This window comes from Barbus barbus (genome assembly GCF_936440315.1).
Source record: "Barbus barbus genome assembly, chromosome: 13".
Taxonomy (NCBI): Eukaryota; Metazoa; Chordata; class Actinopteri; order Cypriniformes; family Cyprinidae; genus Barbus; species Barbus barbus.
Window position 1 is genome coordinate 32,659,377 of NC_136741.1, and position 15,204 is coordinate 32,674,580.

Consider the following 15,204-nt stretch of genomic DNA (forward strand, 5'->3'; position numbering starts at 1 on the left):
TCTGTAAAGCAGAAAAATAAAAGCATTGTGAAATGTAAACTGTCCTTTAATGAAGTGTCCACCGTGAGATTGACATGCAGAGGCTAGCAACACAAATACAGTCATTCACACCCGGACCGGAGAATAATCACCGAAGCACACCGCATAAGCTGCTCACATGTGCCACTTACAGACATGGAGCATCACAAGCAATGCACAAGGCCAAGTGGAACATATGAATTAATATTAGTTCACAAGATAGATTAGAAGAGAGAACAACTTTATTGAACTGATTAAATAAATGTGAGGTAAGTGCCTTTGTTTATGGATCTGGATTAGTTTGCAGAAGTGGTGTGTGTTCACTGTTGTGATGGTCTTTACAGATCGTGAGGAGCGGAGAGGGAGAAAGTGCTGGGAAGCGTCTCCTTGTGAAGGAATTATGGGATTGAGGTCAGTCCTGAAGGCCAAGCTATTTGGCAATATGTGCCAAACATAACATAAGCAATATAGGTCGTGTGTGTACGTTATAAGTGTTTTTCTTTAGAAAACTTCTACTTCACAACATTCCAAAGTATAATATTGCACTTTTACTGCACTACCTTTCATATTAAATATCATGTAATACATTACATTACAAATCTAGTACTTTCTTTTACTTGATTTACTTGGTCACAGCGCTAACTAAAGGCTGGAGCGACAGCATAATATCTGGAGGAAACTAATGCTCTTTACAGCTAATGCAGTGATAAATAATGGAAAAAATAGGTAAGCAATATTTCATCATAAAATACTGCTGATCTTAAAAAAAAAAAATCAAGATGTCAAAAAGTCATTTTTATTTACAATGTAAACATTCCTCATAAAGAAACAGCGAGAGAACAAACTAATAAACCTGCGGGCTGACCAATGCGGAAACAAGACATGAAAACCCCAATGTTTTACCAAACACATGAAAATACAACTGGAACTTCACCAAGAACAAAACCCTGTACAAGCATTAGCAGAGGATAATAATTCTCCATCTGTTTTTGAGTTTTCAGAGATGATGAGCACAAACAGAAGCAGCCCAGTGTTTTAGACAGACTCTCAGTGTGAAGCGCACAGTTCTGTAAAGAATAAGATCAGGTTCTCCTCCATATCATCAAACTCACAAACACTACGTGAGTGAAGCAGCCACGAGTCCTGCCTGGTTAAATGAGTGTACGGCCGCAGACTATCATCAGGTGCATGATGGGAAGACGCTCTTCACAACACCACAGGAAACCCGCTTCAGCTCAACAGGCAAGGCCAAGCAGGAAGCCACCTACAAATCCACTGGAAACGAGGATGTTTTTCTTCACAAACTCAGTGGCCTGAAACACATGGAGGTTTATGAGCTCCTCGTAACAGAAGAGGGCACTGCTACACAGAAAACCGCTTCAGAGCTGCGGGCAAATTAATTATATTACTCCTGTATGGTGTTGAACTACTAAAAAAGGTTAAATTGACTTCTGAAGCAAAGGAAATCTATAAAGTCATGTTCTAGTCATTTGACACAAAGCATGAATTCATACTATTATAAAGTGTTTTTACCTCCTCTATGAACGTGTTGATCTCGGGTGCGGCTTTATTGGCTTTTTTCTTCAGACGTCTCTTTGCTTTGTTAACATCTGTCTCCACTTTCTTCCAGTCAACTTGGACGTAGCCGCTGTGATTGGCTATCTGCAAGACAACAAACCCTTTCAAGTCACATTGTGCCACAATAACATAAGGAAGAGCGAATGGTTTGTTGTTGTGTGTTTGGTTCTGGCCTGTAGCAGCAGAAATCCTCCTCCGACGGCCACCCGCTGGAACAGGTAACCCGCACACCTGCGGACCAACACTTCAACTAAATTACATCCGATAATGAAGAAGAGTAGGGCTGCGGCGATAAATTGATTCGTGGATGGATTCTGAGCTCTTCCCAATGCATGGCGATTCTCTCTGGAATGGATCCTGAGCTTATATTTTAACAGCAGATGGCGCTCTACTCTAGTTTTTATCCACACACTCAAATGCTGATGAAGAAGAGCGCTGAAGAGCACCGAGTCTGTAATCTCACCTGAATGCTTTATGAAGCCAGGTTAATGTAAGCAAAGCCCAATGTGAAATACCCTTGTAATTCGCTTCAACCTTTTCGAATTTTATGAATGATTATTTTAGGATAGATTTTAGGTTTAGGTATAAGGATGTGGAAACAAGCAGAGTACGGCTGTTTCTGAAGCATGCAGCACCATCTGCTGTTCAAAACTAAGCTCAGAATCCACTCCAGAAACAATCGGCATGCATTCGGGAAATCTCAGAATCATTTCTCGATTTGCGATGCATCTGTTTATTTCGCAGCCCTACAGAAGGGTGAAGGTGTACCAGCCCGTCGCACCACCCATCATGATCTGAGTGGCCACGGAGTATTTCTCAGCGATGGGGCCGGAGCTGCTCCCGAACACTGCTGCGTCCGAGCGCATGCGGTCAGATCCAGCATCTCGTACGCCTCGTGTTCATCGTCCGGTCCAGGAGACGCCGCTGCTGGAGAGAAGACACGAACACCGGCTCATAGCGCTGCACCATGAAATCACAATTAGGCATCTTGTCTGAGGGCTGTGCGATACTGACAAAGCATTATATCTTGATATTTTGCTGAGCGTTATTGTGCTTGAATCTTAAGCACTGTTGTGGACAGCTGACTCCTGAAGTTTTTGATATTCTTCATATTCTGTGTGCTGGTGGTAGAAATTAATCTTTTCCAATAAGTGTAAACTGATTTTTACATTTTATGGGCATTTTTACTTTTATAAAGCCATTTTTCTAAAAGTGTGCATCATCTTTTGAGTCAAATTCTATCATTTAATCAGTGAATTTGAATAATAAGACATTTGTGCTGTTATGAAGCAAATGAAATCAGAATGAATGAAATGAATCTTTGTAATGCAGAGGAAACACAGAAGAGTCTGAAGAGGTGTTTAGATGCGTTTACACTCGCTTTACTGCAAGACACGAATACATTTAACCTCAAATTACAAATGCAGAAATAATGTTTGATATATTAAACATAAAACATTGAAATTAAATAAAAGATATTCTGAATGTGAAACTACAGTAATAGCGACTGAACCGAATGGTTTAAAGGGCTGATTCGTCACCATCATGTTGCTCAGTGCTGTGGCTGTGTTTGGGATTGAAATAGAGCAAGAACAGACAACATGGTGTCTATAAAACAACTTCTTTATTGAACTGTTGTAAAAAAAAAAACTATTACATTTGTAATCATGGTCATTTTTGGAGAGAATGTTTGCTATTGATGAATGTATTAACTATAATTACTGTTCTACTGTCCCTTTATCTTGAATTCTGTGATGATTATAAATGTATTTTATTAGACTGGATCCTAGTCTAGACTTCAGGTCATCTGCAGGGCGTTCAGTTACAGGTTTGCATACCATTTTAAGTTAAGTGTTTATATTTTAAGTTGATTTTTATATTTAGAAAAACTAGTAATTAAATTGAAGTTCGTGCTGTTGATGATGGTAATCTGATAGTAATGTAAAAGGGCTGCCTATAGTTCAGAGATAACTGAGGTAGAGTTTTATCCTAAGAAAATTAATTATTGAATTTATTTAAAGAAAGAGCCATTTGTTCAGTAAATCCCTGTGTAATTATATAAAAGCAGTTGTATGTTTAGTTTCGCCCTGCTGTACTGAACCCTGTCATGTTTGAGTAGCTTTAGCCTAAAACCAAACATCTACAGCAGACTGAAGAATTACATCAATTCCTTTAACTGTATATGACTGCTGTATTACCCTTATAAAAACTCACAATACTTGATAAGAAGATGATTTTCGGGTGAAATGTGACCAGGGCTGATCAAACTGAAACCAGCTCATTATTCTCGACGAGTGTCGCTTGTTTAACGGGCTCTGTGTGACACACGCGGTGCTCGGTGCTGCAGCTGACTTTAGAGCGCAATACCGGAGATAAACACGTGCTTTAATCCTCATAAACGCGACGGTAAACTGCTCACCTCTGCGGTGTTGTTGTTGTTCCGCCATCTTGGGTGCTGCGTGTGACGTCACGGCGTCAGGTGATGTTGACAGCTGTGAGCGCTCGCGCCGCCTACAGCCACGTCAATGTTTCAAACATTATACAGTATTATGTCCGGTTATAATCCTGCGATGTCATATCCATAACACACACGGACACATAAGCATGCATCTTTCTTCACTTCATTCTCATGAAGATTCATTGCGTTTCAAAGCAAACGCACAGCACTGAATAAACGCGCGGGACTGAAGGCGTTTCTTAAAGGAGCCGGTGACATTAGACTGCAGCGCATCTGCGACACTGTGTTCCAATGAACAGCATCGGGCCTCAGCTGCAGGGCTGTCAGCACAGTTTCCCCATTGTGTGAAAGCCACGCCTCTTTGTTTGCATTTCATAACAACGCTCGGAATCCTCTGTTTGAGGGAATCGCGTTTGCCGCCGAACTTTCCCACGCATCGCGTCAACGCTCGGGCGTTTTGGGTCGCGCGCTCGAACGATCGGTACCTAAAGGACTGGACCACAACAATTTGGGACGAGGCCAGTGACGCGCTCGCGTTCTGCGCAGCGATTGGCTGTCGAGCCCGGGGGGGCGTGGCGACGGCGACGCGTGGGTTCGCCTGTGTGACACAATTACAACAACTTTAATCTGCTGGCGAGCACAACTTTAAGATTGTTTTAATACGTTCCGCGTTTTTAAGCGTGCAGGGCCGCACGCCACGCATCAACGCTGAGCCGCCGCGTCACAGTATATTCCTACAAAACAATGTGAGCCGACGCGCCGCTGGAGGGCCAGCTCAGTTCGCACGGGGTTCAGACTCTGAGGCGCGTTTCACTGGAGAAAAAGTTCGCGTTTATTGTGGCTTTTGGACGCACGGAGCTCGCCTTCCCTCGATTTCGCGGCGCGATTCCATGAAATCGTGCCGAGTGTCGCTCGCCGCCGCCGCTCGACGCCTCAGCGCTGCTGGTGATGAGGAGAAGAAAATGGCGGCGAGAAAAGCGAGCGAACCCGAGGAGGACTCACCGCGGCTGAACGCGCAGGAGAGCGACGCTCTGGCCCGCGTCGACAGGTCGGAGCCGCGGGCGTCTTTTGGCTGCTTTTCATTGTTTCTGAGTGTGAGATGTGTGAGTTGATCCCAAGCCCTGTGTGTGTGTGTGTGTGTGTGTGTGTTCGCAGCTCTCTGTTCGGATACCAGCGGCTTCATGAAGATGGCGTCAGCATGAAGGCCCTGCTCGTAAAGGTAAAGATGCGCGTTTAAATCAACGCTTCACACGCACGCACCCCGGTGCGAAATGACAGCGAAGGCCAGGGTTTCCGAGCGGCGACGCGTCCTTATCTTCTCCTCAGAGCTGCGCGGCTAAGCGTTGAGCTAGCTTAACGCGCTCGATTTGACTCGGAGCGTAGCCGCGATTACACGAGCGTCGCGCGGAGAACTCTGTGGCTAGGTTCGCTGGCTTCACAAGCACAGGTGAACGCGGCGCGTCTGTGTTTATTCTGTAGCTTGCTTGTGGACACGCGGCTGTCAGACAGCGCCTCGCATCACGGTATGATTTGGGGCTTTATTTCCCTCAGTGACTGAGAGCGGAGCTGACCGCCGCGTCAGAGGAATAATCGCGCTCAGTTGTACTCAGAGACGGTGGTAATGGCTGCTTGGGTCGGCCCAAGATGGCGGGGTGGGGAGGGGTGAGAGCTAGCGCGTTATAATGCAGAAACAGACGCGAATAACGCTGCAGAAAGTGAAGCTAGCATTACTACAGCCTTCCATTCCGAGCCCCGCGAAGGCTTGTGGGTAACCGGCCTCCTGTGAGAACACGGTGTTGTTGTGCAGTCCAGCAGCGAGCTGTAGTGAACACTAGATAGTGGACAAAGACTGAGTGCTGATTCCAGTTAGAAACCCTGTCAAGTGCGCCTGGGCTATACTCGCAGCCATAGACCTGCAGGTATCTGCTGTCCTGCTTTACATCGTGTCTGCTTTTATACACATGACCTCTGACCTCTGGTAATTGGTGTCAGGATTAACAGCATTGATGGGATAGTTCACTGTGACACTCTTTCCTTCAACTTGATTGCATCTGAGCTGGACATCACTGAGTCAATGATGAACTGACTTTAATTGGAAACTGAGTGTTTTGAGTTATTGCACACTAGTTTTCCTGTTTAATGCTGTGAAGCTGCTTTGGCACAAGCTGTGTTGTTAAAGTGCAATATAATTAACGGTGACTTGAGTGGAAGTAAGATTTTGGAAAAATGTCTCGTTTTCTTTGTCCATGAGGTCCAGTGTTGTTTTGTATTTTCTGGACAGATGTTCATCAGAACATCATCTCTTGTAAACGATGACAGAATGATCGTTTCTGGATCAATCCTCGTATTGAGCGTGTTTTCAGGTGTCGCTCTCCCATCCTGATATTTCCTCCGCTGCATGGTTCTGTCTGCAGTCGTTATGTTAATTAATGTAGTTAGTGGTTGTTTTTGATCATATTTGACTGGGTTTGTCTGAATGTTTGCTGTGAGTGAAGCACACTTGAGCTGATTTGTAGTTCACTAGAACGCTGTCCAGACGGAGGCGAAGTATCTGTTTCTTTCAGAATTGTGTCGTCGATGTGTCTTGATCTGAATTGCATTTCCATGTTAATATGTGTTGGACTGATCAATAACCCAGTTTATCGATTTCAAACACGCATGCACTGCTTTATAAATGCATAAATGTTCATGGCCCTCCGTCTCAGATCTCTATAATGTTCTGATCTGCAGTACATGTTCATGCAGGCTTGAATGTGGATGGTTTAAGTTAGCTTGTGATCTGTTTTTTAAAGTCGTCACAGTTGCCTGTATCATTTACGTCAAATGGAGATGTCACTTTCGTTTGTCTTCCTTGTTTCTGTGTCAGTGATAGAGAATAAAGAAAAACCTTGAGCTTCAAAGGCAAGTTAAAGCTGTGTGAGGTGAATCTCATCTGAGAGGTTGATTGGGCTGAATGCACTCCTGTACAGCAGGTGGCGCTGCTCGATCGGCGAGAGAGACGCAGCGATGCTCCTGTGTGTTGGGTTTATGTCTGAACTGCATGAAATGCCATGTTTTCATGCTCTAGTGATTGAACGGATCGTTCGGACCAGGCCCCACGGTTCGGCACGCGTGTGATCCGTGGATTAATTGCTCAATTTTACCATAATAGAGTGGAAGTTTATCAATTGTATGTGTTTACACACGCAAGTGATTTTAAACCGTTCCAGCAAACGAAAAGACAGAATGGATCTTGATTCGTTACTCATGCGTTGTTTTGTGTTCACAGACGCACACAACACCGAACTGACCCCTCATTTATATCTCAATCATTCTGGTAAATGCAGTCAGTTCTGTTTTAAGTGAAGGAGAACAGCGGAGAAGGAAATCGGATGCGTGTCATTATACTGGATCCGTGCAGCAGCTCTTAAAGGGGCAGCAGCCTAATAATACCTGCTGCTGTCATTAGGCTCATCAAACAAGCTTATTCTTTTTCTTTTTATTCATTATACAATTTGAGAAAACCTTGCTACGTGTGCTGCATTAATCTAACTGAGACTTGTTACAGCACGTGCCTATCGTTGCTCTTCTGCTGATTTTGATTGCTTCCATTGTCCTCATTTGGATAAACCCTCTGCTAAATTACTAAATGTCAAGTTTTTGACTAAGATAAATCTATATTTAATTCATACAGTGAACACTATGCAGTGTTATTTTACAGTTATTACATTTCTGTACCTGAATAGTACCAACCTTAGTTTATTTGTAACATTGTTATATTTATCTATGCTTGTAATTTGTGTATTTGTTCTTATTTTTACTGGCTGCTGTTCACTTGTCTCTTTAATAATGTTTGAACCTTCTTAGGCTAAGAGTTTTGCTGTGGTATCGAAGAAGTACTTAGCTTTGAGTAATAGAAAGCAATGTTACATTGAAATATATTTTTTCTTGCTGATCATAAAAACGATCCAATCTGTGGCTCAAAAGCCGATATGTGATCGGAACTGTGATATTTGTGATCTGTTGAACCACTAGCTCAAACTGCTCTCTGTTATAGACCGTGATGTGAATCAGAGTTTCGTAACAGCAGAAATGAGCACAGAATGCTAAGCTGATGTGCTGGTGCTCCTCGCCCGTACAGCGTCTCTGTACTCCTATATCAGGGATGTGCAGGTCTGGTCGACTATAAACGGTTCAGCTCCTACTGGTCGACACTGAAAACAATAGTTGATTACACCAGAGAATAAAACTTGATGATTTTATCATTTTAAAGTTACATTTTAAATAAGTTAAAATAAAACTTTTGAAAAAGAATGCATATCAAACTAGTTTTTTTTCCTCAGACGTCATATGCGTTTTGTTCATGTCAGCTGCACGAAAGACCAGCAATGTGTGGGATTATTATAGCTCCGGTGCAGAACCCGCTCTAGTCCCGTCTGTCTCCAGAACACGTTAACATGTTAAATTCACTCAACAAATGCACTTGGTCTGAGTCAAACGAGCATTGTTTTGTTTTTAGACAATAGAGCCAACATGAAGTACATGTTTAAAAGCCGTTTTAATGCTATTCCTTGATTAACTTTATTATTGTTTTGACTTGTTGGCTAACGTTATATGAAAATTAAGATTTCTGCATCAGTCGATCTGAATAAATAAGCTATGCACTGGTTTATGTTGAGTGTATGCTCTTCCTTTTTCTGTTTAACTACCGCCTAAAATTAAATGATGATAACACAAGGTAAGCATACGGCATAATCATGAGCTATTTTTAGCAGAATTCATTGAGGGATTTGACAGTGTGATTCAAAGATTAAGTATTTCAAGTGTAGGCTGTGATATAGACACACGACCCCCCGTGCAAGCTTTTAGACTAGTCGACTAGTCGGATACAAAACTTCTGTTTAAACGAGTCGTAGCGCACATCCCTAGTTATGATGTGGCTCTTCTATGTTTGGATCATTGGTGTTCTTATTACACGTCTAACTCCCTGTGATTTGTTGACTGTGATAATTGCCTCATGTCTCTCGTTAAATAGTTGTTGATGAGTTTTTATTGTCTGGTGTATTTATTGTTTGCACGTAGTTCTTCAAAATAATACAAAAAAGTTGGCATGCTATTGCTCGTTTATTGCTAAGGTCTATATTTGGCGTTTTTCAAATATCGTCATCGGCCGAAGTTTTTCTGTTTGGCCCATGTGTTCCTCTTCATTGTTCGCTGTCGTCATTTAACCGTTCTAATACGGATAGAATTGTCTAATAATCAGGTAGAATGCTAAACAAAGGAATTAAATGGTGTACTAAAAGTACTATAATGATTCGTGATTGCTTTTATGTTATTAGTAATAGAAAGGCAAAAATTATAATACTTTCTCGTTTGCCGTCAGCATTCAGCAAATATGGATTTATATAATTTAAACAAATCTTTGAATGACTAATGAACGTTTAATTTCACAAACCCTGCAGACGAATGCAGCTGTGAGATCTTGTGAAGTTCATTTTACACATTTTTTAAATTTTAAAATTACTTCAAATTTCTTAAATATTAATAAAAAAAAATAAAATAATAATGTCTGCCACCCTGCTTTCCAAGATTTTCAGCATCGGCTGTCAAAACAACAATATTGATCGACCACTACTTTGAACGGTCAACGTTTTTTGCATTTATGATCTATTTTCTAGCTGAGAAACACCTGAATGTCTGAAACGTTGACTGAATGCTACGGCATCACATGCAGCCGCGTGCCGTTCTCTGCTGTGATTTGTGTTTTGTCGGCAGTGCACCTGCTCTAATTGTTGTAGATGTGTGCAGAATGGTTTTCTCGTGGTCTCCGGGCTCATAGGAGGAAACTGCGAGTGTCCTGCCAAGCAGCTTGAGGTCAGCCGGTGACTCTCGGGGAATGTTGGATCAGACGTTCTGCCGTGTCGGTGCTGAGCAGAACCAAAATAACAGCTCTCCATACAGACACTGAACCATGTGACCTGTGTCGTCATCTACCTTTCTCTCATTACTGCTGGTTTGAGATCGTTAGTGCTTGTTTAACGCAGCTCGGCCATCGGAGACGTGCTGTCTGGAGCGGGCCGGTTTGATGTTTAGCAGGGCTTGAAGGTGAAGGACTCGTTTTATATCTGGTGGGGTCACAGGTCAAACATGATGTCGTGTTCATATTCACTGCTAAATCAAGTAACTATTATTTGTATAGTGCTTTTAACAATGCAAATTGTGTCAAAGCAGCTTTACATCTGCTTGAAATAATGCTGGGTGGCTTTATATCAGCTTTACAGTATTTAGACGGGAAATAGTTTGGCGAAATAGTATCATTCTCCTCTGGCCAGAGTTTCACGTCACAGTTCAGACGCGGGCCGGGGCTCAGGCCTGTTTTGGGTTTCTCCTTATTTTTATATTGTAGACATCCATCGATTAGTGATGAGAAAAAAGTGGCGCGACTGAGAGCAGCTCGATGGTGTTTAGTGTCCCGCAGCAGCGTGCGCAGAGTTCTGTGTTCAAATGCACGCTATAGGCTAAAGCTTGCTGCAAAGCCCCAGCAAACATAACCCTGAATGTGTCTGCGGGAAATAGTAAGGAGAGATTTGAATTATTTACTAATAAACGAATGTTTTCTGAGTCTGTGTCGCAAGGATGAAGTTGCTGATCCTGATCTCCTCATTAGACGCGCCTTTAGAGAGAAATGCATCTTTATTGATTATGATTAAGATTAGAATAAAAGTTTTTGTTTTCAATTTTTTTTATTTGGTTAAGTGATAATTTAAAGCTTTCTATAGATATGTATCATGTCTGTGAGGCATGTATTCTCTGCTGAAGCTCAAGACGCAGAAAGCACATCATGCTTGTTTTACTACCTTTTGTTGGTATTGTGAGTGCACACAAATACAAGTACACCCTTTACAGGTCCCAATGATGTATTACTCTTACCTTTATCAAAATAAATTAATAATAAAAATAAATGACGGTGTAGGCTATTTTAAGTTGTTTCCACTGAAAGCAAAGCAAGTGTTTGCTGGTGCCTCCATGTCCTGCAGAGCGCTTTAGCTTCCACTCGCCGCACAAACTCAGATATAGGTCAGCGCACATTATTACTATAGCGCAGGTTTAACGTTTAAACTTATATATTTGAACTGTTTTAGTATATCTTTAGATTTTATTTGAGGCAAGTCATGATATGAGAAGGCTAAATCTATCAAACATAGGCTATGATCAGCTCATGCCGCTGGCCGCTTGGTCCTTACTTTAAAAAAAGAACAAACTTATAGGCTATTTAACAAACAAAAAATGCTCCAAACGTTTTTCTAAATTAACTTAATAAAAAAACTGAACGAAATATAATTATTTTGCCATTACACACAAAACTGAACTATTTTAATAGCCGAATCAGTAGTATAAACTGTTTTAGGAGAAGGGGGATAAAGACGGGCTCGGGCCGGTAATTCTGATGAGCTGTCGGACACGGGCCAGGCTAGGGCATAACTTTGAGGGCTCTATCAGTGATCATATCACTTACAAAAAGTGCTTTTGTAGAAAGGGATCTAATATTCAATAAGCTAAGCTTAATCAATTGTTTATCTGAATTATATCTGTTTTTTTATTTGTTGAACAAAAATTAGATTGTTACTCTTAATTTGGTTTGGATGTTTTCTGTATTTTCTAGTTCGGGGGAACAGACACAGTCTCTATAGTGTGATATCTGGGTGAAGGAGTCTCTATGTGCTGAGAATGAACTGACTTCTGTGACGTGAGGCGGCTAGCAGACGGCCGGTTTAGCCAGTCTGTCTGCTTCCTGACCTGGGCCCCAGTTAGTCAAGTACGAACTCTTAGACTATGTGCCATATTCTAGAGAGAAGAGCGGCACCACCCCAGGAGGGATGAACACCATCTCTTTTCAACAGGTCAGGTCTGCCCCAAAAACTCATCCAATTGTCTGTACAGCCTATGCTATTCTGCGGGCACCACTTAGACATCCAGCCATTGAGTGACGGCAGTCTGCTATGAATCTCGTCACCCCGGTAAGCAGGGAGGGGACCAGAGCATATTACAGTGTCTGACATTAGGGGTGGGCGATATGGGAAAAATATCATATCACGATTTTTTATAGAAATATCACGATTCACGATTTTTATCCCGATTCTTTGTTAGTTTTACTATTTTGGTTTTACAAGTTGTCTGAGCATTACAGCCAAACTAGAAAGACAAAGATGCATGGCAGATATTTAGGCCAAAGTGGGCGAAGATAAAAAATCTGTGTCATTATTTTATTTTTCTTATTAAAAAATAAGAACAAAGATACACATTACAAATACACATAATATACAAATGAAACAAACAGTGCTTTATTTTCAGGTACAATAGGTGTATTTAGCAGAGCATTCAATGAAATTGAATGAACAAATATAAAAATAAAACACTAGATAGACTGATTCCCAAAGCAACTGTATTAAAGTTTTTCAGTCAAGAATAGTGAGTGATTTTTCTCTTTGCGTTTGTTGTTTTGTTAACGTTAAATGAATAGTTCCCCCACAAATTAATATTCTGTCATCTGTCTGTCAATTCTGTCATAATGTTGTATTTTTATATCATCATTTACTCAAAAGTTGTTTTAAACCGGAATGCGTTTCTTTCTTGTGCTGAACATAAATGCTATTTTGAAGAAGGAGGAACACCAAACAGTTGCTGGTCCTCAGTGACTTCCATAGGATTTTTCTTTCCTACTATCAAAGTCAATGTGGACCAGCAACTGTTTGGTTTTCCACTGAGTAAATAATGACAGAAATTAAATTTTAGGGTGAACTATCCCTTTAATGACAGTCGACAGCATGTTTAGTGTCCTGTCCCTTTAAGAGCTGCACGCATCTAATATACAGACACACATCTGTTTCTCTCTTAACTATTTACTTTCATTTTAGAGATAACCAACTGAGTCTGTATGCAAACCTTGTGTGTTTTGACAGTATTAGCGCAAAAGATAAGTTAGTTGAGTAATCAGGCGCTGTTAGACAGGCGTTTTAGTGCGCGTGCTTCAGGTGTATGCGCTCAGAACAAGCGCACGTCAGACCAGCGCGCGAATTAAACATTTAACCAGCAAGGCTTGTGTGCAAATAATGTACTTTTGCGATCGCGAACAAGTGCAGTGTCCTGTCTGAGTAACTCTACTGCTGTATGTCGTGTTGTACAGTACATAGAGACGGCGGCGCCAGAACTGTAATTGACAATGTGCGCGGTAGCGCGATACTACGATATTTCTTAAAAAGCAGATCGTGGAGACATTTTTATCATCCACGATCAGAAATCGTCATATCGCACACCCCTATCTGACATCGTACTTGCAAGTTCACACACATCTTTAACATTATTTTTAGTGATCTCCGACTGGCGAAGTCGAACATCATTAGCACCGATGTGGATAACAATCTTACTGAATTTACGTTTAGCATTAGCCAGCACTTTTAAATTTGCCAAGATGTCAGGCGCTCTGGCTCCCGGTAAACATTGGACTATGGTGGCTGGTGACTCTATTTTCACGTTCCGTACAATAGAATCGCCAATAACTAGAGCACTTTCATCAGGTTTCTCAGTGAGTGCTTTACTGAGTGAGGAGAACCTGTCTGATGTTCTGATCGGAACGGAAGAGCGGTGTTTTGACCCACGACTAGGCCGCCTCACAGTCACCCTGCTGCACGGGCTCAACCGGAACCGAACAATGTACAGCACTCCCTGAGCTAGTCGCATCCAAAGCAGTATCTACAGCCCTCACATTCTTACTGTCCTCAACTAAAGTTTGGATGCGTGTCTCTAATTCTGAAACCTTCTCTGTCAGCTAGGGCTGCACGATTCTTGCTAAAATGTGAATCACGATTTTTCTCCATGGGAATTGAGATCACGATTCTCTTACACGATTCTCAATTTTTCAACCAAAATGTATTGCACTCAAGTACAAAAAAAAAAAAAAACCACAGGACATTCAGTATAATAAAGTGTTTAGACCCCTTAATGTGAATAATTTTAAAGCTTTAAGTTGTTGAACATATAAGAGAACATTAACAATAATAAATAAAAATATTCACATTCACACGGGGCATCGGCGTCAACGCCTCTCGTTTTCTTTGAATGGAGTGACGTTAAGCGTTGCCGAACTGAATTGTGGGTCCCTCGCGTCGCATACTTTTACTTAATTAATTTACTTGTTCTGTTGACCAAATTTCACATTCATAAGTAAATTTACCAATAAAAAAACCCAATTTTATGGTTTTGTTAACTGAAATATGTATTTATATTGACAGTATCAGAGACTCTACGAATAAGAAAGCTGTAAGTCCCTCGCGTCACTTCACTGGCGTTGCACGCGGCAGAAGTTGAAAACTTTTCAGCTTTTCAAGCACCAATGCAGGCGTCAGCCAATCAGATCGCTTTATGCAAATACCCAAGCGCAGACGCTAGCCAATCCCGTTCATCCAGCACCAGAAAAGTATGTGATTGGCTGTTATCACTATGATGGTGCGTCAGCACCAAGCTTCAGACACGCCCTCCGTCAAGCGTTGATGCTGACGCCCCGTTGAAGCAGCGCTGCGCAGAATGATCACCGTATGACATCAAAGAGCGATTTGAATGCATAGGATCCGACTGCTCTCGTGGTACTGTGATGTCATCCGGTGATCATTCTGCGAACGCGCCTATTGACTCCGTTTAGGTCTGCCGCCTTGTTACACGTCACGTGAGTGACAGCGGACCGTGGCCAATGAGGGAGAGGAGAAAAGTGATCAGATTTATGATTGATTGGTGAATTAATAGTGTTTTGTTATTGTGTGACCAATAACGCGTGAATGCAGCATGATCTGAACGCAGGGAAATACACGGAAGTGAATCGCCATCATTTAGAAATGAGATCACATTTATGTATGAATCGAGATCGTGATTTTTTTTTCGATTAATCGTGCAGCCCTACTGTCAGCCTAACTATTTCCCTGCATTTATCACATGTGAATCCCTCGTCGCCGACAGAGAGAGATAAACTGCACATGTGGCAAAGAAGAAGCCATTAATCACTGTGATTGAAGAATGATTCGCTTACCACTGTTGTTTGATGAACTCGTGAAAAACGGAGCGAGAAAAAAGAAAATAAGGCGCAAATAGAAACGCGAGTGACAAGCTAACCGGCGAACGAA

General features: G+C 41.8%; 2 protein-coding genes across 8 annotated transcripts in view; one reads left to right on the top strand and one right to left on the bottom strand.

Moving 5' to 3' along the window:
- Positions 1 to 1,138: 1,138 nt before the first annotated feature.
- On the bottom strand, positions 1,139 to 2,575 carry LOC306879617 (FUN14 domain-containing protein 1-like). The gene is made up of 4 exons (XM_079432715.1): positions 2,365 to 2,575; positions 1,770 to 1,827; positions 1,552 to 1,680; positions 1,139 to 1,331 (listed from the first exon to the last, which is right to left on the bottom strand). The coding sequence occupies exons 1-4, from the start codon at positions 2,460 to 2,462 to the stop codon at positions 1,254 to 1,256; spliced, it is 363 nt and encodes a 120-aa protein (XP_079288841.1). The 5' UTR covers positions 2,463 to 2,575; the 3' UTR covers positions 1,139 to 1,253.
- Positions 2,576 to 2,808: 233 nt separating this feature from the next.
- Positions 2,809 to 15,204, top strand: part of LOC306879613 (lysine-specific demethylase 6A-like) — a 61,497-nt gene continuing 49,101 nt past the window's right edge. For all 7 annotated transcript variants that reach the window (XM_079432702.1, XM_079432705.1, XM_079432701.1 and 4 more), the window contains exons 1-2: positions 2,809 to 5,102; positions 5,210 to 5,273. In XM_079432702.1, the coding sequence (XP_079288828.1) occupies positions 4,945 to 5,102; positions 5,210 to 5,273 (222 nt within the window). In that variant the 5' untranslated portion in view covers positions 2,809 to 4,944. The remainder of the gene's footprint in view (positions 5,103 to 5,209; positions 5,274 to 15,204) is intronic.